Genomic DNA, 21,757 nt, shown 5'->3' with positions numbered 1-21,757 from the left:
AACATTAGAATTATTAGAAGCTCCCCCATTGGCCTATACGTTGTTGGTGTAGAGATCAATGGACCAAGTAGCGTTCTCATTCGCATTTAATAATTTTAATTCTCATAGTTGGAAGGAACCGTCATTAGAACATTGTTGGGGGTAGAGATCAATAGACCAAGTAGCGTTCTCATTTGCATTTAATAATTTGGTGATTGATAATTTTAATTCTCCAGTGTTGGAAGGAACCGTCATTAGACCTTTAAGTGTGTCAATCCTAAGTTTCTAACCATGTTAGCAAATTTATAGATAGTTCAGCAAGACACAATCCATTGAATCAGAATGGGTGAAAATTTAAAATAAAAAATCATGATCTCTTAAGATTCGTTAAATGATTTAAGAAACAAAAAATTCCTCTTGAAAACATTTGAAAAATGATTTTTTTTTTTTTTTTTGAATTTTGTATAATTAATTGTCAATGCTTGGAGTAATCCTTTTTATATTTTTCCATATTTCATTTTCTGACCAATTTTGGTCCTCCCTCCTTTTTTATTTATTTATCAATATACTCATATTTTCACATCCAAATCATTCCCAAACTCTGAATTTGATGTGGTTCAAACTTCATTGATAAGTATATTTAGCACGCTAGTTGAATAAATAATTGTAAATTATTTGGATTACAAAGAGATAAACACAATACAAATAATATAATATTATTCACATAAATAATTGTGGACAGTTTTCATGTACGATTGTACAAGCCGAACATGTAAGAGAACAGGAACTTCAAGGCATAAATGAGGGGGATAATGTTCTTTTCACATAATGTGAGAGGGGTACACGACCGTGCATGAAATCTTTGTCGTAAACAATTTATGTCTTTTATTAAAAAAACAAACAAAAAAGATTTGACTTATTTAATTTTTATTTCTATTTATCTGATTTTCCAATTTTCCTATATTTGGCATGTGACATGCATAAAAAGACTAACAGTTGCATGTGGCATGACATGAGCATTCTAACAAGTGTTACTATCATTATGCAAAATGCATTTGAGGTAGACAAAAATATCTGAATAATCCTTTTTTTTTCTCTTTCTAATAGTAGTCTCCCAAACATAATTATTGTACACTTCAGTAGACATTGGTTCTCATTAGTAATTAACCAAAATTATGCTTGAGCATATTTTTGTACATTAAAGTAAAACTTTGGCTATTTATTAAAGGCAAACACTGATTAAGTTAAACTATTCATATTGTTATAAGTTATTTCTCTTTTTAAAATTAAAAACAATTTTGTAAACATTTTCATGTTAAACTATTCAAAAGATTTAAACCTTTTTCATGTAAAAACCCAACAATTTTCTTATATTTCTATATGTGGCATGTTACATGCATAGCATCTCCATGTCTGCATGAATATAAGAAATTTGATGAGTGTCATTGCCACAAGACCATAAGCAATTAAGCACCCTCTTTTAACCCCTTTCCCATCTCTTTTTTTTTTTTTTTTAGTAAAACCCCTTTCCCCTCTCACTCTCCAAAAATAGAGTACCCTTATTTTGGGTTTGGCATGCCTTCCAAGAAATTATACGAAACGTACCCTTTAAATAAGTCCACTATGAGATTCCAAATGCTTTCAAAGTAGAGTTACATAGTTCATTCTCTTTAACTATGGTTTAGAATTGAGATCTTCAGGGGGTGGGTTGTCCCGGACCCATGCAGTGTTGAGATTGAGAAAATGAAATGACAAATATATGTTAAATAATTAGTGGATCCGAATATTTAAGATCATAGGTGGAAGACTAAGGCATGTTTGATATGCATTCTCAGAATACATTTTAGGTCGATTTCACATTCTAGATCGGTAAAAACAACTATTTAGCATTTTTCTTCCTTATGTTAAATGGGGATTCTAATTAATGTGTCCTAAGTTGGACATATTTATCTAATGGGAAAGGTTTTTTTGGTCCGGCGGTCTATATGACTAATAAGTCATGGTCGGGTACTTACTTCTGCCACATGGTAAAGCATTTTGAGTTGGAAAATTTGTGAATAGGTGGATCTTAATATCCTATACTAACACGTTTAAAAAAAAAAAAAAAAAAAAAAAAACCAAACCGTCAAGTTTCAGCTCAAATAGAATTGACCATGTGGTGAAACATGATTATTGAAAAATAAAAAAAATTTAACATAAAGAACCATGGAGAACGTACATGGACATACATAGGAGAGTATGGCATTATACATGGTAAATTATGAATAAAATTTGATATCTGGTTTATCTAGACTGTCTCCAGTTCTCCACTATGATTTCAAGAACCGAAAATTGAGTTTGGAATCGACCGAAGTCGATTTGGCTCGTTCGATCCTTGTCCTAAAAAACCCTTGACATGCCACTAAAAATCTGGTTTATAAATGGCTGACACGTGGCAAAATCCAAAGCAATTCACAATAATCACAGCCCGCAATCTCTGGAGCTATGAATTAGTGACCTACTAGCTGGCAAAGCATAAAGCCTACAGCGGACATGGGTGTAGGGAAGGGATTGAGATCCTCTCCTGCGCATGGGCCTACATCGTCCGGCTGGGGAGGCCTCGATCCACAAGCCATTGCACGGGGATGTATGTGGTGGTGTGGATTGAAGCCCCCCAGCCGCACGATGTGTGTTGGGCGCACAAGTGCGTTGGAGAGGATCTCGATCAATAGGGAAGAGAGATGCCAATCATTCGTCATTGGGAAATGGGGAACAGACTTGCATCGTCCACATCCTGGATACGTCCTGTCTCCACAAACCGGGTCATGTTACGATACAACGACATTTAATGTTTCCATACTCAAACTGATCCTTCTCAGATCACAAGTCATTGACAATCCCATCATGTTAGATCAAGCTACATCCTTCGATTCGCCTATGAATATGAGGTAAGGACCTTAGGTAAAAGAATTGAGCACAAGTGGATCTGGACACCACTCGACTACGGTCGATCCATCCTGATTTGATATAATTTTTCTTTTCTTTTTCTCATCTATCCCTAATCTCTCAACATTGACTGTTAGTTCTGAGAATTGATTTAGGCGTTGGAGGATCCCACTGGAGTCATCTTCAGTCTCCCTCTTATGTTTATCCTCTTGGTTGTAGATCCATTTATCTGATAGCCAACATCACCCTACTGTTTTCACCCGCATCATCGACCAAGACGAATCTGGATTCCGATTCCATATTTGGAATCCCTGATTTCTCCATCAAATGATTGAAGTTTCCAAAATTTAACTCATTCTAAAAAGGATAGCAATTAACTTGTCAAAGAGAAGAGATGGTAGTATACGTTTAATTAGGAACCTAGTTGTGGATAGGCATAACAACTCAATCTTCTTTTAGGAACAAAAAAAAATTTGGACTGATTATGGTCAAACCAACCCAAGCCGGTCAGTTGAACCATCAAACATTATAAAATTCAGTTTCATGACTTTTAAAACTTTGAATCTCTTTGTCCAATATTTTTTGGCTTCAATGTTTAGGTTAGGTTGTAAAGTTGAAACGCGTTAGTTAGGTTTTTAACTCATTTAATCAGTCCAACCAAAAAACCGACTTATAATCATTCCATGTTTACCAAGCTATGACCAAGTCCGACCCAAGTCCATATTTCTCAAGTTCCTTTTTTATTTTTTCTTTTATTATTATTTTTTTTTAATAATACAAACTAAGATTTGCTTCTACTATACAAAACATGGTTTGAGGTATCGGTATCGGATTATCTGTATCAGGTGATTTGTATTGATATTATTAACCATCGTTTTTTATACTGTGTCGATACAATACAGATGTAACGGTATGGAGTATGAACCAAAGATAAAAAAGTTAAAAACCTGATTTTTTGAAAAAAAATTAAGAGCGAACTTGTTCGATATAGGTTGATCCATGTCAATTTGTATTGATATAGTATTGATTTTGATGGTGATTGATGCCCGATTCATATCGTGAACTAAAAATATGATAGAAGAAGTCCATGGTTGACAATTTCAGTTTTAAGAATCAAGATCAAATCTATCAATTCGGATTGAGATGGCCAAGGCTTATCTCAATCTGGTTGATCGGGATCAATTGATACTAGGGGTGTCAAAGTTCATCCAAAACCCGTTGGACCAATCGAAATCAACCATTTCAGTTTGGAACGAATTGAATTGAACTGAACTGAACCCTTATCGTTTTGGTTTATATTGAGATTTTGTGAAAGAGATATAATCGAAACCAAACCGGACCAACTGAATGCATTGAATGAAATCAAAAACCAAACCGATAAAAAGTGAGACCAGACCGATAATAAACCGATAAAAAAATTGAAAGCAAATAAAAAAATCAGATTGTTTCATTAATTTCCTAAAAATATATATGTAAAATGGATACCAATTCAAACCGAAACTTCCTTAACGATTTGGTTTTGGATTAGCCCAATAATAGACAGAATTACCGATTCAACCCGAATAAAACTAGACCAAATCGATGGATTGACACTCCTAAATTGATCCGTATTGGCTTTCTAGGGTAGTTTATATTTTGGCCCATTTTAACCGATTTTTAAATGATCCATATCGATTCCGATCTGTATCGATCCGGATCCTGATTCCATTCTTTTAAAACCGGATCTCTCTTTCTCTGTCTCACCACCTTCTCTCATTATTCGAGTATTATTCTAAGGAATCCAAATAATAATTGTAATAAATTAATAATAAATAAAGAAGAGAAATATCAACTCAGAGAGACATAACGGATGTATTTGGGTCTACCGACCTGGTCAATTGCCGTGTGGGCCCAACATAGATTTCAAAATACCTAAAATACCCTTGTGTTTTGAACCTCTTAGTAATGCAAAAATGTAATGAGATTATGAGAAGGGTAAGATGGTCAAATGAGTAAAATGGCAGGAGGCAGGCAATGTGGTACAAAAGAGTATATAAAGTTGGGATTGGGAGAGAGTTGGAGAAAAGAAAAACAAGTGGGGAGGCGTAAAGAAAAGAAAAGAAAAAAAGAAAAACGGCTTTCCTTGTATTGTTTACAACTGCCATCCATTCCAGAGAGGCACAGGCTTTTTTTCTCCATTTCTATACTTAAAAAATTAAAGATTTTTTTAGGGTTTTTCGATTCTCTCTCAAAATTTTATTTTATTTTTTATTTTTTTTTTATTTTTTGAGAGGAGCGGTTTTGTATTTGCGAAGAAGAAATATCTGTGTTTTTAAGACGAGAAACCACCAAACGGCTATAATTGCCGCAGCGGGTGGAGAAGCCGAAAAGACGATCACCGAGAACAAGGAGGAACCCAAGATCGTTGAGCTCTATTACGCTCTCTGTCTGGGTTCTGAAGTTGGTTCTCGACTTTTTTGCGAGATTTGAACTTTGATCTGGTTTCAACCTTCTCAGTTTGCAGAGGAGAGAGAGAGAGAGAGAGAGAGACAGATAGAGGAGAACAGAGAGGCAGAGAGGCAGATTGGTCTTTGATTAAGTGTGTATTGATTCACAGAACTTTTTGTTTTCTCTTCAATTGGGTGTTCATGATGCCTGAAGGAGGTTATTATAGTTCTAAGAAGACGGATGATATATGTGAAGATGTTTGTGGCGAGGTATTTTCCTCTCTCCTTTCCTAGAAAAGTTTTTTTTTTTTTTTTTTTTTTTTTTTTTTTGCGTTTAGGATGAACTCTCCTTTCCTCTTTCCTCTTCCCTTTTCTCCACCGATTTTTGGTAATTCATTTAAAATTATTCTGTGCTTTTGGTTCGTTTTACAGTCAAATGGAAAACGACTTCCTCTTTTATTCAATCTGTGTCCCTGGATGTGTACACTTTCCTGGTCGTCGTCATCATAATATGAACCCTAACTCCGTCCACACAAGGGTTTAATTATCCGTTGTTTTGTTATCTATTTAAAATTCCAAATGCATTTGTGAATTTTTGTGGCCTTAAAATCCCCCCCTTTTCGACCCCTTTTAGATTTTACCCCTTCGAAAGGAAACAATGTGTATTAGTGAGATTTTGAAATTTATGATTTGGGGATTTGAGTCATAAAGTTGTGGATTTTGGGTATGAGCATGCGAAACTCTGCCTGTTTTGTTGCGGAAAAATGGAAATTGGCCGGAAGTTTCTCTTTTATTTCCATTACCGAGTGCATAATTGCATATAGCTTATTCATGCGAGAAATTGACCCTATTCCAGGCCTTTTAAGTTTTTGATTCCTCCATGATTGATTGGTTATGGGGTCTCTTTGATCGTAGATGCTTTTCTAGGCTTTTATCTGCTTTCATCGATGTTCAATCGTCATTTTGGAGATGGGTTGCTTTTCTTTTGTTTTAGTGTCTGTTTATTTCATTTTGGGTATCTGAAAAAAATTAATGACCCTTGAATTTTAAATTGCAGGAAACTCGTGCTGCATTGAGCTTGTCAAGACTCCGCTGTATTCTACGAGGGTTGGATTTGAAGACCTTCATGCTTCTATTTATTTTGATTCCTACATGCATTTTTACAATCTATTTGCACGGGCAGAAGATCTCCTATTTCCTACGGCCATTATGGGAATCTCCACCCAAACCCTTCCATGATATCCCGCATTATTATCACGAGAATGTCTCAATGGAAAACCTTTGCAAACTTCATGGATGGGGAATCCGTGAGTCCCCCAGACGTGTATTTGATGCGGTGCTGTTCAGCAACGAGCTAGATATCCTTAGCGTTCGATGGAATGAACTGTATCCTTACATCACGCAGTTTGTTCTGCTAGAATCGAATTCAACCTTCACTGGATTGCCAAAGCCTCTGGCTTTTGCAAGCCATCGAAATCAGTTCAAATTTGTTGAGCCTCGGCTAACTTATGGGACCATTGGAGGGAGATTTAAGAAAGGGGAGAACCCATTTGTTGAGGAGGCATACCAGCGAGTTGCACTTGATCAGCTCCTCAGAATAGCTGGTATAACTGATGATGACTTGTTGATAATGTCAGATGTTGATGAGATACCAAGTAGCCACACGATTAATCTCTTGAGGTGGTGCGATGAAATCCCTCCTATCCTCCATCTTCAACTGAAGAATTATCTGTATTCGTTCGAATTTTTCCTGGATGACAAGAGTTGGAGAGCTTCTGTCCACAGGTATCAGACAGGCAAGACAAGGTATGCACATTATCGTCAGACCGATGATCTCCTGGCGGATGCTGGGTGGCATTGTAGCTTTTGCTTCCGTCATATTAGTGAATTCGTATTTAAGATGAAAGCTTACAGCCATGTCGATCGAGTGAGATTTTCTCATTACTTGAATGCGGAACGGCTTCAAGATGTAATCTGCAAAGGTGCTGATCTATTTGACATGCTTCCTGAGGAGTACACTTTCAAGGAGATCATTGGAAAGTTGGGATCAATACCATCTTCCCATTCAGCAGTTCATCTCCCAGCTTATCTTTTGAACAATGCTGACAAATATAAATTTCTCTTGCCTGGCAACTGCAAAAGAGAAAGTGGCTAAGTTTCTTACAGGTTTGAGGTTCTACATTGTAAATTTTAAAGGGCGGCACTTTTGACACCCCAGGAGGGTTCTGTGGGGAAACTGATGACTGTGTCGTGGTATTGAGATTCAAAATACCATATATCCATCATTCTTTAGAGAGAAGGTAGGGGGGATTGGATGAGTGGGATATCCTGGGTGAAACATTGTATATTTCCCCTTTCTTTTTTGTCCTGGTGTTTGGTTTCATCCATGTGGTCGATGTGGAAGTCATGTTTTTTGCCAAACAAGCTTGCTGTGTGGGGAACAGTTAAACCGCTGTGGATAGATTGCAAATCATTGGTGGTGTTATGACATGATTCCCCAAAATGAAAACAGATGACATTTCCCGAGCTTTTGTATGATGGGAATTTTGTTTTTCTTTGAGACTAATCTATTCTTATATTCTTCAACTTTTGTTAGTTTTAATTTGTTGATTTGTACACTCAGATGCATTTGGAACTCTCTACTTCATGGTAAAGCTGATTTTATTCTTTTTTAGTGCCATTCTAGAAGATTTTGTGGTGGTTATGAACATTGTTTCGCTTTTGCAGATTTCTATGATAGTAGTAATCTAAGAAATCTCTATAATGAAAATAACATAGTTGAATGTCTTAATGCTGGTGTTCTATTTATTCAGTTTCCCTCCATCTTGACGGAATACCCGATACCTGGTGCTTAAATTTGTGATAGAAACTAGAATAGTTTGTCGACACTCTGTAGGGTTCGTGTTTGATCTATGAATTTTGCTTCACGTCTATCCTGCCAGCAATTTCAATTGTTCTATCCGTGATGTATTTGCAGTTTATCAATTGGTATATATTCCATTTGCCTCGCTACTGTCGTGCTGTAGACTGTATGGTTTGGGTGACAAATATAAAACTGACTTCAAAATTATTTTGAGGCTGTCATGCCTAAAATTCTGATTCAGAAGTCATGATATTGCAACTGTTGTTTAGATAGTTTAGTTTCTAGGAATCTTTTCAGAGTATGAAGTTGGCATGTGAGTCCAGGCTTTGTTTGTTGAAATCCAGTCTATACCTTGTAGGGCTTCTATTTATTAAATAGCTTGAAGTGTAGTAACAGGTAACCTTTAGTTGTAATGGTTCTGTAGATCCCTTTGGTATATGACTTCATCATTGAGAGGGACATAAGAAATTTAGACTAAAGCCAGCCATTGAGTAGTACTCTGTCCCTGTGTGAATTCATACTACTCACTCAGAACTCAGAACTGAGTTTTATCCTTCCATCGTTAGAAGGGGTTGGGAGTTGTGTGGTGACTAATGTTTGATAAAGGAAGAAACCAAAGAAGAAATATTAGATAAAGGAAGAATGGAAGCTCCACTGGGTGTAGGTGTGTTGGTTTCGTCAACGCATGTGAATTTGCCATATCTTATGGTGCCATTGTGGGGATCAATGACATGTTCTTCAGTGGAGTAACTTGTGCAAATATTTTAGTGTCTTCTTCCTGTTCGATGAAAAGTATGAAAAAACCTTTTTAAGAGAACCCCATAGGTTTCAACCTTTATAGGTTCCCGTTGTACACATGGGTTCGACCTTTTCCACTCTTAGAGCTTCGCATGGGAAGTGGGGTGGGCAATAAAGAGAGAATCTGAAACTTCTTACTGGGTTGAATTATTTGCCTTGGAGGATCCCACTACGCTTAAACTCTTCTTTACATACCTTTTTGGGAAAAAGAAGCCTTAGAGACCAGTGTGCAGATTCCTGTATACGTTCTCCCACATCCCCACTTATGACCTAACACACACACTCTTTTTATTTACACCCTCATTGATGGAGAACTGGACTCTGGCGTAGAAGCGATCCCTTTCCCATACTTCTAATAGGCTCAAAGTGTTTGATTAAGACTTGTGGTTGCAATGAATCTGAAGTGGATGATTTGGGTTCTACCATATTTGACATATGTAGATGATGGATCATCCTTATTATGTTCATATGTATTGCTGGTTGAGTTTGAAGACTCAAGACCATTTGCATCTATTAGTAGGGTTTCAAAGAGTGGCTGATTCTAATCTGGATCGATTAGAATCGGTTAAGAATTGGTCGGATTGACTAGTTTCTGCCCTAATCTTAGAAATGCAATACAAAATCGTCTGCTCCAGATGGGCTTCGGCTGATTTTGATCCGAATTGGTCGATCCAGGCAATCCAATCCTGTAGATGAAATAATACTCCACCATGTAAAACAATATCAAGCTTTGGAGAGGGGATTTTTTTTTTTTGGAGGGGGGGGGGGGGGGGTTGGTGTTGGTGGGAGAGAGTGAAGGGTGTATGTGACTATATTACAGCAAGTGAAAGGTAGAAATATTAATGTTAGGGAAGGTGATATAAAAGGAAGCAAGTAAAGCTAAAAGAGTATAAAAGGATTGGGGAAAGGTTCCTAACAATAGAAGTGCAGTTTTCCACCAATAGGCATAGTGGAAGATAATTCATAGACATGGACATTTTATGGGGAGAGAATGTGTACGGTCCATGACATGGAATGTGAGACACATGGACTGTGGAATGGAATCTACATGCTGGCATTGAAGGGATTTTTTTTTTTTCAAAAGAATTATAGGCCACTCATTGAAAGGCTAAATATGTACACAACCGTGTCTTCAACCATTGGATGAGGGGAGAAAGGAGGATTTGAAATTACACTTCTATCGCTCACCCCTATCCAACGATTGTAAGGCACGACCATATACATACACAGTTGTGCATAAAAATTATATAGGTCAAAGGTACAGCATTAGAATATTAGTATAGTAGAATCTGATTCTTATCTTAATGAAAATAAGATAGATCTATTATCTGAATGAACAGCGGATGGATGTGTAATTAAAAATAGAGGCAGATAGGGGTCTCAAGGGACAGGCACCACACCAATTGTGGGGTTCTTTGGGTGTGTAGTTAGTGTCCATGTGAAGAGTTGTGGTGGACGAGAGAGAGAGAGAAAGAGAGAGAGAAAGTAGGTAGCGTGAAGATGTCAGCAAACCTAGTGGGAATGGGAATATAAATGACATGTGAGATATACTGTTTTTCCTTGTAAAGCATCATGGATTCATGGGAGCGGCGAGAATGCAAACGACTAATATCTGGCTAATATCTGGATTGGATGTTTCAGGGCCCACATGATTGGGATAATTCATAATGGGCCAGTTAAGGCCACCCATATTTGTTATGGTCCCCACTCCCCACCGCTATCAGGGTTGGGTTTGGTCTTTGGTGTGAGAATTTAGAAGAACTCCATAGCCAGGGCACATCTTTAGTATCTCTTTTATTTTAGTTTTTTTGGTATAAGTATCTCTCTTTTATGGGTATCAATATATACTAGTACATGTTTTTTTTGGGTAGAAAGCAGGGCTATTCATTCATGCACTCCCAATGCCAAAAGAAAGAAAACAAGAAACATAACGCAGATAACGCAGATAGTTGACATGTGATACACAAGGTTTCAAAACTGATAGGGTTTAAAAACCAGTGCGAGACATATGGTCTTGACATACATGTCACAGGTAGGATCAGTTGGGGGAGGGAATGGGTAACAACCACATCCCAAGGAAACTCACTACAGACACAGCTTACATAATGAAGTGCATGCACGAACGTGCCATAAAAAAGGAATACATCAGCAATAAACAAAAAGAAGACATCATTTTTTATGCCGCATGCCAGACACAACCCTGGGAGACAAGGAAAGTCACAGTATGCACGTGGCCCAATAAAGTTCTTGATGGTCGTTGCATCGATTCCAGGGCGTGCATTCCGAGTAGCTTCACCATCGCCGACGACGGTGACCACCCAATCGGAAGGGGGGAAGGGCTTCGATTCCGACCAAATTCAAGGCGCTACTAACTCCAGAACCTACAAAAGCTGTACAACCACATGCAAAAAAAGAAAAGGAAAAACAGAGCCAAGTGGATGCACAGGGGTGGAAAGGGGTGAGCTGGGGACTGAGGTGGGAATAGGAAATCAGAGTAGGAGTTTGGATGGGAGTGAGAGAGGAGGTCTTCGGGTGAGGGTGAACAGGGGGGAGAGGGTGAGTCGTGGGGTATGGTGAGTGTGAGGGTAAACAGGGGGGAGAGGGTGAGCCGTGGGGTATGGTGAGTGTGAGGGTGAGCAGGGGGTGAGGTGAGGGCGGTGAGGGTGAGCGATGGCGTGGAGGATGGAGGCGTCAGTGAGGGTGAGGGAGGTGGCGGTGAGGGCGATGGCGAGGGGGATGAGAGTAGTGAGGGCGGTGGCGTGGAGGATGAGAGCAATGAGGCCGGTGGCGTGGAGGATGGGAACAGTGAGGGCGATGGTGTGGAGGATGGGGGCAGTGAGCAGGGGGCGTCGGTGAGGGCGATGGAGGTGGCGATGAGGGGGGTGGGGTGACAGAGGTGGTGGTGAGGGCGATGTGGAGGATCATCGTCGTCGGCTTCGGCGGTGGCGGCGGCGGCGACACCCAGGGTCATGGCTGGTGGACTGATACTGAACCTCACAAGTAGGGATGTAAATGGATAGGATTCGGATCGGATACGGATCAGATGTGATTGGAGCCGAATTTTCCCTGGCCAAATTCGGATACCTCTAAACGGATTCGGATGCGGATCGGATTCAGATTTTCGACCATCCGTTTACATCTCTGCCTTGTGTAACCCGGACCTTCCTCCCCCTAGTGGATACAATTCACTCTCAATCCGTATCTCTTAGATCATGATTCTCTTTTCATCATATTCTAGAACCTATTGAATCTTCAAAAACCCTCAAAATCATTATTTACTTAATTTTTTATTATTAAGTATTCGGATTTTTTTCCGGACGGATTTTAATAGGAGTTTTTGGATTATTTCTCGGATATCTCTAAACAAATACGGATGCCCCTAAACGGACACGGATGCAGATTCGGATTTGGATTTCGGTTATCCATTTACATCCCTACTCACAAGGAGGAGACACGCCACTGGGGTGGAGGGGGTGCATGCGGCGGCTGGGAAGGTTGCATGAACGTGCTTAGCACTAGCCTTACTTGCTGATCTAGAGTTCGAACCAACGTAAACGCCATTAATTTCCATTTCCAGTAGTCCAATACCCAGCCATGTGCGGGTTATCGGTGCATCAGCCATGTGGGGACCCATGGCCCAAAACTAGGGGGAGTTGATGTAGTGAATGCGTTCCATGGCCAAGAATCGGAGGAGAGTTTAGTCCCACATTGGTCGAGTAATGTGCAGCAATTTGGCTTCTTTTGGGTTGGACACCATTAAAAATCCACAGTGAAATATAACACACAATACAAACAAAATCAAATAAATTGGGCTAGGGTTAAAACTCGGGATCGGATCAGCCTATTCAGCTTTGGCAATCCCAATTCTGGTTGATCTGCCGCTGCGGTCGATTCGTCCTGTATTTCTAGTGTTAGGGCAGAATCTGGCCGATTCTGGCAAATGGGAACTTGGGTAAACAATATCTCAGGTGGAAAGTGGAACCCAAGTCTCAAGTCCATTAATAGGTGGCCTGAATCGCCTAATCCACAATGTTCCTTCCCTTGTGTCTCAGATTATTATCCTTCTCTCGTTATGGTGGTCTAAGCATAAAGCCATCAAGTTTAAAATCCTTTTGCCATCAAAGTTAGGAAGAGATGAAACCTGCAAAAAGAGTTATTACAGTCACAAAGTAATTAGTCCAATGAAGGCTGGAAGATGGTACTGATTGCCTCATTTGATCAACTTGATTACAACACCATTTTCATTTGAGGTGAAGAGCTTATCAATGAAACAGAATTAAAAGGGTGCAAATCCTGATAAGTGTGCAAATCTTAATATACCATAAAAGGTGTCATGTTCTAAATACACCAATGTGAGACCAGATTAATCTTCTCTTTGTTGCAACCAAATAAAACCTCAACTGTGGTTTTCATAAGCCATTACTGAAACTTTTGCACTGGAACTTGATAAGTGTGCAAATCATAGTAAAGTGCAATCTTTATAAAAATATTCAAATGAAGGCAATATGTTCTACATGAAACCACATACATATATACTTCATGTTTGGTAGCTAATATATTTTTCAGTTACTGCTCAGCAGTTACCTAAAAGCATCATAACACCAAAGGCTGCAATCAACTTGTTTAATGCGGTTATACTACAGCTTCACTGGAAGGGCGTGACAATTGAGACTTGGGAAAAGCCAAACATTTAGAATTGCAGTGGAAGGACAGAAGTTGAGAGTTGGGAAAAGCTATGGATCATTTTCCAGTCCATCATAATTAGGATGCCAAAATTTTCCATGTAACATCGGAAAACTGGAGCTGCAGTTAGAAGAGCTTCAACTAGTCCTGGAACTTCAATGGCGCCAGCTGCTTTCAAAGCTTTGCAGATAAAAAAGACCTTGTGGAAACTGTCCTAGGTCTGCCAAAATACAGTTGACCTACTCAGTATGGCCAAGACTGTAGACTTCATCTGTAGTGTTGAAATTCCATCACTCTACTGACTGAAACAAAATTGGGCTACCGCCGTCATTGCAAGGGCACTCGCCTCACTTCATCTCTTTAAAGCCGGTCTAACCAACTCATAATACTTTCCTGAGAACCAAACTGCAAATCCTGCAATAAAAGGATAAGAAGATGTAAATGTTGCATTCTGCCTACATAGCAATGCTTGATAGTAATAAGGAACTGAAGCTCTGTTTGTCTTAATGAAAGATATTTTACAGAAATTTTCTTAATAGGTGAAATGACAAACTATTTTACGGAAATGCAACACCAAAAAAAAAATGGAAAACAACTTCCTTTTTATTTTTCTGGATTTTATTCTCCAAACAAAATAATAGCATCTTGGTCAATCATAAAATTGCTACTCCCGGAGAACAGTTCCCCCATCATATGATTGATACTTGAATTCTTGTACTCAATCAACCATGATGCTTTACTGTCATCTACAATATGACAGAAATACAAAATATATATTTTTTTTAAATTGTAAAATTTGATTTTTCAGGAAAATGTTTTCTGTTCAAACAAACAGAGTGCAAGGGTGCCTTTCACTAGATCGTACCAAGGTAACAAGGTGAACAAGTGTCTCCACCCCAACCTCCCCCCAACCCCCCACCCCAAAAAAAAGAAGAAAAAAGCGAGCTAATGGGGATAAACTCCATGCATAAGACAAGGCACTCATTCCCTCCATGTAGTTTGTACAGTTAGTACACTAAACCAACAATAAAAAGGTTACCTTAAGCTTACTCTTCCTCAAAGACAGGTATGAAGAGAGGCTTACCGCAAGCTCAAAATCTGGTGGTGTACCAAGTTCAATGCCATCAAGATCAGGAATTCCATTGGCTGCACCCACAACTCCTTGAACTGCATCTGTTTGACTACCATTGAAGTCCAGGAGATAAGAGGTATTTCTTACTCCTGGATTATCAATAGGAGCATAAGAGTCAAGAATTTCATTGCATAACAGTGAGTCATCCACACCATTCGGATCAAGGTCCTCAACAGCCTGAGATTCGCCTGCCCACCATGAAGCATCCACCTTTTCATCATCAAGACGAATAGCAGGCAGATGGGTTTGAGTTGCCTCTTGGATGAACTCAGATTCCTAATCCACAAGAAACAATTTCAGTGATGATTCCTATAATGAGAGGGGGTCATATCTGAGCCTATTCAGCAATACATTTCAATGCAAGGCTATACAGAAAATTGGTCATTTTCCAGACATATGGTTAAACTATTTTACTTTAATATAAAATGGAAATTGTTCTAACCAAGACATGTATATGCCTCACTTGCAGACAGGTCAGTGACTCAGCATTCACCACTGGATGTGTTCCACTGGAGATTGAAGCACTAAAGCTTACCTAACAGATGATCAAAGTAAGAGTTAATGTGAAAGAAGTTGAGTCAATTTTCAACCTAGGAGGTCTCTAAGAGATCAAATGATTGGTCCAAATTGCTGCACATACACCACACCTATCACATGCCATTGGTTGAACATCCTCCCTGGTCCACCTATGGAGCATTTATATTCCCTAGTCCAACAGTTCATAATACAAAATGGCTAGAAAGTTGAATAGTTTACCTTCTCTTCATCGTCCTCATCAAATAAAGGACGCTTCCCTGGTCGATTCAGATTTGGAGTATCTTTCTTGGGTGTCCATGGACTGGCTTGGACTGTTATTCTATCAGATTCTTCAGTAGGCAGATTGAAATCACTCTTATCGTGTTGCTTCTGCTGCTGTTGGTAGAAAATTTTGGAAACAACATAGTCACCTTCCTTTTCATTATCTTTCACCCCTAGATGGTATTGATGCATCACCCAGTTGAACTTATCTGGCTTGGATCCCTTCTTGGAACTTTTATAGAGAACCATAAACTTCTTCCATCCCTTTTGAACTCCATTATCTAGTACAGGCTTTGTTTTACCGGTCTTATGCCAGCGGACATGCTCCTCTGTCAAATGACATTGATTGTGAATTTTGCGGCGCTTGCGATGACCAGTTGCATATGCATTAGCTGTTCTGTGGAAGAAATGGACACTGCTTCCATCTTTCTTGGCACCTAAAGGGAAACCAGATATAGTAATTGAAACAGTAATACACCAACTTGATCAAATTTGCTGGATGAAATGAGAAATGAAATCTTTTGGGCATTGAAACTTGACAAGGCAAGAGGAGATTAAATCAGCTTAAAGAACTCATTGAGCTCTTTTAAGAAACTAATTGAAGTCCTTTTAGGGGAGGGATTTCTTACGATCCTCATCAAAGGGATAAATGCACTTTGTCCCCAGAGATAGAATGGAACCTACTCTGAAATTATTATTATTATTATTTTTTTTTTTGGGAGGGGGGGGTGTGTGGGGTGGGTAGAAGGTTCTCTAGCTCATGCAATATAAAGGGTATCTCTAGATTGCACCCAGTTATGCCATGTGGAAGGGTGATTTGGCAAATCTGACCATTGGACATCTGGGGAATGGTCAGGATTGAACATGTCAAATTCGACTGTACACCCTCCCATGTATTGGAATTTCCCCTTGTATTTTCAGCCATCCATTTCTTTTTAGTAAGTTCCCTTTTCCAATGTTGTGTTACCACTTCGCTGAGTCTGTTTGGACTGAAACTTGAAATGCAAGCAGGGGACCTTGGGGTCTACCTGTGACAAAATTTCAGCCCCCTCTAACATACCACTTTAGAGTATTTTATGTACAACCCAAAGATAAACTCTAAATCACATGACCTAGAGAACTCTGGTCCTTTTGTTTTCCACTTACATCTAGTATTGTTCTTCTTTTGGTAGTCATTGACTTGGTTCAGAAGAGAACTCACTTACCAGGAAGATCTTCAGGATGTGTATAGTAAATTCCCTCATCCCCCTCAAGTGTGGGAATAAACTCATCAATAAACAAGTGTGGTTCTGAATTCCCAAGCCTAACTTTCCCTGCTAAATGTTCTAAAAGCTCAACATCAGACGGATCAAACTTTACACCTGCAGGCAGACCTGGCCAGTCAACGGAAACCTGCACAGTACAAGCTCCACGGCAAAAACAATTAACCGCAATTTCATTTAAATAAACACACATTTGGTACAGTAGTCCAGCTACATTCCATACAACATTTTCTAAATGGAACAAATCTAAAATCAGTCACAAGGGACAGCTAAAGCAAGATATCAATATGGAATACCAAAAGAATGATTTAGCAATGGCATTGTGGAATAAATAGTGCAGTAAAAAACAAATGGGACCCTGAATTCATTCATCAAGCTATGTTTCTAGTCAGCTGATACATCATATTCTTTTGCTACATTAAGAGAAGTAACAAAAATAACTCAAGCAAAAGTCAATGAATCGGATAGTTGGAATATCTGAGTTTTGGATAATTTTTGGCCAACAAGATCCTGTACAGATTTTCCAACTCATGGTGGACCAAATGTGATCTTGTATCCCTTTCAATATCAGCCGATTAGAAAGTAAAGCAGGACTAAATGGAACAATTTACAATGTTCTATTTTTTTTGGAGGGGGAGGGGTGTTGTGGGAGGGATACATTGGAAGAATTACTGCTTCTGAACTTGAAGATGATCATTAGTAATTAGCTGAAGCTATGGTGTGTTAATGTCATGTTTAAAGAACCGATGTTTGTGATCTAGACATCCAGAATGGGAGAAAATAAACTCATCACGCTGTGACCCAGAAACTCAATAGAACTTCAGGTAATTACGGTAGTTCATACTGAGGGAGTCCACAGATATTTTCAACTCCTCTCATGGCTTGTATTCATGAATCTGCAAAAGAGATTAGGACTCCTATTATGTCATATACTGATGAAACCAAAAAAAATTAAAATTTTTGTGAACATTTATTTGTTTTACAAGGTAATGGCACAATAGAGGTTTATGAGTTTTAGTAAACACAATGCAACTTTTCCTGGTGTGGCAAGATTCTGGCATTTGCCAATACCCCCCTTTCCCATCCCAAAAAAAGGTAAGTAATTGTTTGGAATGTGCATCCAAACCATAGAGGATAGAGATGGTTGTAGAAATTTCTTTTAGAAACAGAGAAGAAAGATTAGGGCAAGAATTGGGGGAGGGGGGGTTCTGGCATAACCAGTGCAAGCTGCCACGTGGCCATTCTGTTAGTGCTTAAATTAAGTCGATATGCTGCAACATCATTATCTAGTCATGGGTAAAGTGGTAAACTTACAATCCAATATGACAAGCCACATGTCAATATAATGTTTTGAATTTTTTTTTAATAAAATTCTTCAAACAATCCTGTTTGGAGAACAAAGACTTTTCAAGTAACAAGGAAATGAGCCTTATAAAGGGTGATGCATATGACAGAGAAAGGCCACTAAATTTGACATGTGGCCTAATCTCAATCGATCCAACGGTCAAAATTACCAGAAAGAAACAAAGAAAAGAGTTTAAAGTTGTTATAGGATTGCACCAGAATAGTTTTTTCCATATCAAAGTCCACTGTATAACTGATGCAGTTATGATGCAGTATTCTCTTAGAAAAAAAGAGTAAGAAGACCTGTTCCTACGATGGCGTGCAGAACAAATTATGTTCTTAGCTTACGGTTCATGTTTTGAATCAATTTCTGGCTCAACTGAACCACTGGTTTAGTTACTCGTGGGAACCAGTTTGGGTTTTTTATGGTTTGCGGATCCAGAAATTCCTGATTTTCAGGAATCTAATCCTCACCAACTAATGGGACCCAGTTTGAAGACTTTTGTTGAATGCGGTTTCAGGGGACCTTATCTTCAGCCCTTACGTGTTAATATTTCTGTCTCCTTATATCAAGATCGTGGGAGCCTTTTAAAGTCATAATATTTTTTGTTATTTATTACTTTAATATGTAAATAGTTGGCTAGATTAGGAACTTTATAAGTCCAGCCTTAATTGGTTGCCATTTCAGTTTTTGGGTTGTTTAGGACACCCAAATAAAGTTTGGGCAAGGAAGGAAGTTTCTTTTACTGTTGGGGATTCCTTTCTTTGAATTGTATTTGTAGTAGTTTGCTCCCATTACAACATGCATATGGAGAGTTCCTAGAGTCTGTTGTTCTTTTTTTTATTAGGATACTCCAAATTATCCTGCGGCTAGGGGAGTTAGAATTAAATTTTAATTTGTTTTGCTTTCTTTTTCAAGTTCTATCTAATAGCTGTACTGGGCATAGCCCTCCCTATGATTTGATTAATGGAAAATAACTAGTTTGAGTCTAAATTGAGGTTGTTGCGTCTTCCTTTTCTCTCCTCTCTCCTCTCATACCTGCGGCACCATTGCAGTCTTCTCCTCCTCTTCTTCCTTTTACTTTTACCTCCCTTTGGGTTCTCAGGTTGTATTAATTATCCTTCTCCTTCAAGCAGAGGAATAGTGGAACATTGTAATATACAGAAAGGTAAACCCAAAGAAACTTGGAACAGAGGTCAAGGCTTTGGGATGGCTGGGAACATGCCAAAGATGTAGGATTCTCAGAGAATGGATGCATAGAAGATTGGATCCACGAATGCTTAAATAAGTGCCTATGGCAACTATGGTAATATCATTTTGGTGCTGAAGTCACAAATATTACAAGAGAATGTGCTATATTTGTGTCATAATTCTGTACCATGTCTCTGGTGCCCTCCTCCCCCTCCTACTTTACTACCCCAAGTGGAACTGGGAGCTGCTATTCACTTTGAACTCATTCCTAAATCCCTGCCTATCTGTTTTGTTTGGTATATTCATAATATTTAAATACAATGGTGGCTTCTTAGCTTTACTTGCAAGTGGATTTAAATCACAAACATTGAACCATGTCATACTTTTGGGCTTACCCTTCCTTCCCCCTCCCTCCCCAGGTCTCATTAATGTTAAATGTTATATATCACTTTGCACCCACCTGCCTAATGTCTTCGCATTAAATAGTTATGTCAAAGCATCAACACAAGTTTTTTGTCACTGCCAAGTAACTTAATTTCAAGTATTAGCATCACTAGTGATTGAATCTCAACCTCATGCTAGTTCATGTTATCAAGAAAACACAACTTGAAGACATAAATAAGATCATCACATTAATGAAAATAATAAAAATTTGAAGCTTACATCACTGTTATCGATACGACGATGGCAATTTGGGCATTCTCGATTTGCCCCATTGTTTCTGATTTGATATGCAGTGATTTGAGTAGCATTTTTAACTTTACTTGCAATTCCTCTACTATCAATAAGCCAAGCCCCCCTGCACAAATTATGTCTTACAAAGGTAAAGTAAACTTCCAACCATATAATATGTCAAATCATAAAAGGGCAAAGCTTAATGTATGATAAATGTTTAGCAGCATCAGTGACGCATAAGGAACATCCAAGTTGATCCATCAATACAAGACTCAATCAGTAAACTTCAGAAACTATGAATGACAATACAAGTGCATTCCAGTGCGCTACAAGAGATAGGATGAAGAAAAATAAGATTAACAATAAACTAGAATACAAAATTCATTATGGCATTGACACCATATAGAATGTTTGTCCCAAGAACCCTAATAGTATAAAAGAAGTGCCCCTAATGACAACTACAGAATTGCTTAATCAAGCATCAGAATCTCACTCTGTATCCTGCAACAGAAAAATTCGAGAGCTTGCATACAATGTTTTCCTTATGACGGAAAGATGTCAATGCATGAATTGGGCTGTTTAGTTCTTCTAATTCCCTCAATATAATGTGCAACAATGTTTTCTCACCGGAGATATCAAGCCCAGTGAGAATAACTATTAATAACTATCACCTTCTACATTCTTAGAAAATCCTTGCAGAATTACAGAATAAGCACAAGTTCCAGAAAGACAAGCCTATCATTATAGAACCCAGACAATGACTCAAACACTGCAGCCTTCAAATACTACATTAGCTTTAGATGAGTTCAGGAGCACTAACATCTTTCTGCGCAATACCGATGTATTCTCTCAAACACAGAGAAATCAATATGAGTATCTCTAGCAAACACAAAGGTGAGACCCAAAAAAAATATATATCCACGAACTCCTCGACGTTTATTACAAAGCGGAATATCCACTCTAGAAGATTTCAGATTAGTAAATCCAACACATTTGAACACAACGAATTAGAAATTCTTGCCATTAAATCTTCAGAAACTAAGAGAATATTAGGCTTTCTAACCTGGCCATCTCGTAGCAACAGAGAGAGAGAGAGAGAGAGAGGGTTAGGGCTTGGGAGACTGAAGTGGAGAGCAGAGAGCAGAGAGACTAGAGGGGCAAGTGAATGTGCCATGAAATTTCCTACGAAGTAAACTAGTCAAGTCAAGAGCGGGAAAACTAACTCAGGCTTCAGGAGCCGTTGGTATAGGCTCGGAACCGAAGCAACAGCCTCGGCTTTAGTTTCACCCACGTTTGCTTGTTCCCGACCGTTGACCGAGCCTCGGGTTACGCCTTTTTTTTAATTAAAATGATGTCTTATCATAGACGCGGATGTAGTGGATCATCGCATAAAGGAGGGTTGCCTTCCTCCCCAAGCCAGACAGAAAACGGTCAAAAGTATCTAGAAAATAGCGCGAAAACTGCAACGTGGGACATATTTAATCGGGAGTTGAGTTTTTGATGCGCTTTGAACGGGACGAGATGGATGTCCAAAGTCTTAAGGCATCAGGGCCTCTGAGCTGCCAGAGCAGTGAATCATAAGACAGGCGGTGCCGCGTTGTGTGGAAGTATGAAATGCGGACCCACACGGATGGGCTCAAAATTCGAAAAGCCCAAGAGGACTACTGAGATACTTAATGC

The 21,757-nt window shown here is 38.8% G+C and overlaps 2 protein-coding genes across 2 annotated transcripts; one reads left to right on the top strand and one right to left on the bottom strand.

Moving 5' to 3' along the window:
* The first annotated feature begins 5,183 nt into the window (after window positions 1-5,183).
* On the top strand, window positions 5,184-7,932 carry LOC122671921. The gene is made up of 3 exons (XM_043869409.1): window positions 5,184-5,410; window positions 5,457-5,600; window positions 6,388-7,932. Exons 2-3 carry the CDS (start codon window positions 5,532-5,534, stop codon window positions 7,483-7,485), a joined length of 1,167 nt encoding a protein of 388 aa, XP_043725344.1. The 5' UTR covers window positions 5,184-5,410; window positions 5,457-5,531; the 3' UTR covers window positions 7,486-7,932.
* Window positions 7,933-13,459: 5,527 nt separating this feature from the next.
* On the bottom strand, window positions 13,460-21,148 carry LOC122672048 (SUPPRESSOR OF GAMMA RESPONSE 1-like). Its single transcript, XM_043869556.1, has 7 exons — window positions 21,141-21,148; window positions 20,898-21,037; window positions 20,066-20,235; window positions 16,810-16,996; window positions 15,563-16,041; window positions 14,759-15,082; window positions 13,460-14,088 (listed from the first exon to the last, which is right to left on the bottom strand). The coding sequence occupies exons 1-7, from the start codon at window positions 21,146-21,148 to the stop codon at window positions 14,035-14,037; spliced, it is 1,362 nt and encodes a 453-aa protein (XP_043725491.1). The 3' UTR covers window positions 13,460-14,034.
* Window positions 21,149-21,757: the final 609 nt, after the last annotated feature.

The sequence above is a fragment of the Telopea speciosissima genome, chromosome 8 (assembly GCF_018873765.1).
Source record: "Telopea speciosissima isolate NSW1024214 ecotype Mountain lineage chromosome 8, Tspe_v1, whole genome shotgun sequence".
In the NCBI taxonomy this organism is placed as follows: Eukaryota; Viridiplantae; Streptophyta; class Magnoliopsida; order Proteales; family Proteaceae; genus Telopea; species Telopea speciosissima.
The sequence above is the reverse complement of the archived record's forward strand: the minus strand, read 5'-3'. Positions and strand labels throughout refer to the sequence as shown.

Bases quoted from the DNA above. Each gene is read 5' to 3' on its own strand.
- LOC122671921 (XM_043869409.1), top strand. From the start codon at position 5,532: ATGATGCCTGAAGGAGGTTATTATAGTTCTAAGAAGACGGATGATATA. The intron at 5,601-6,387 runs GTATTTTCCTCT...TTTAAATTGCAG, and splicing joins GTGAAGATGTTTGTGGCGAG to GAAACTCGTGCTGCATTGAG.
- LOC122672048 (XM_043869556.1), bottom strand. The intron at 16,042-16,809 runs GTAAGTGAGTTC...GTTTCCCTTTAG, and splicing joins ACATCCTGAAGATCTTCCTG to GTGCCAAGAAAGATGGAAGC. The intron at 14,089-14,758 runs GTAAGCCTCTCT...CTTTTATTGCAG, and splicing joins CACCAGATTTTGAGCTTGCG to GATTTGCAGTTTGGTTCTCA.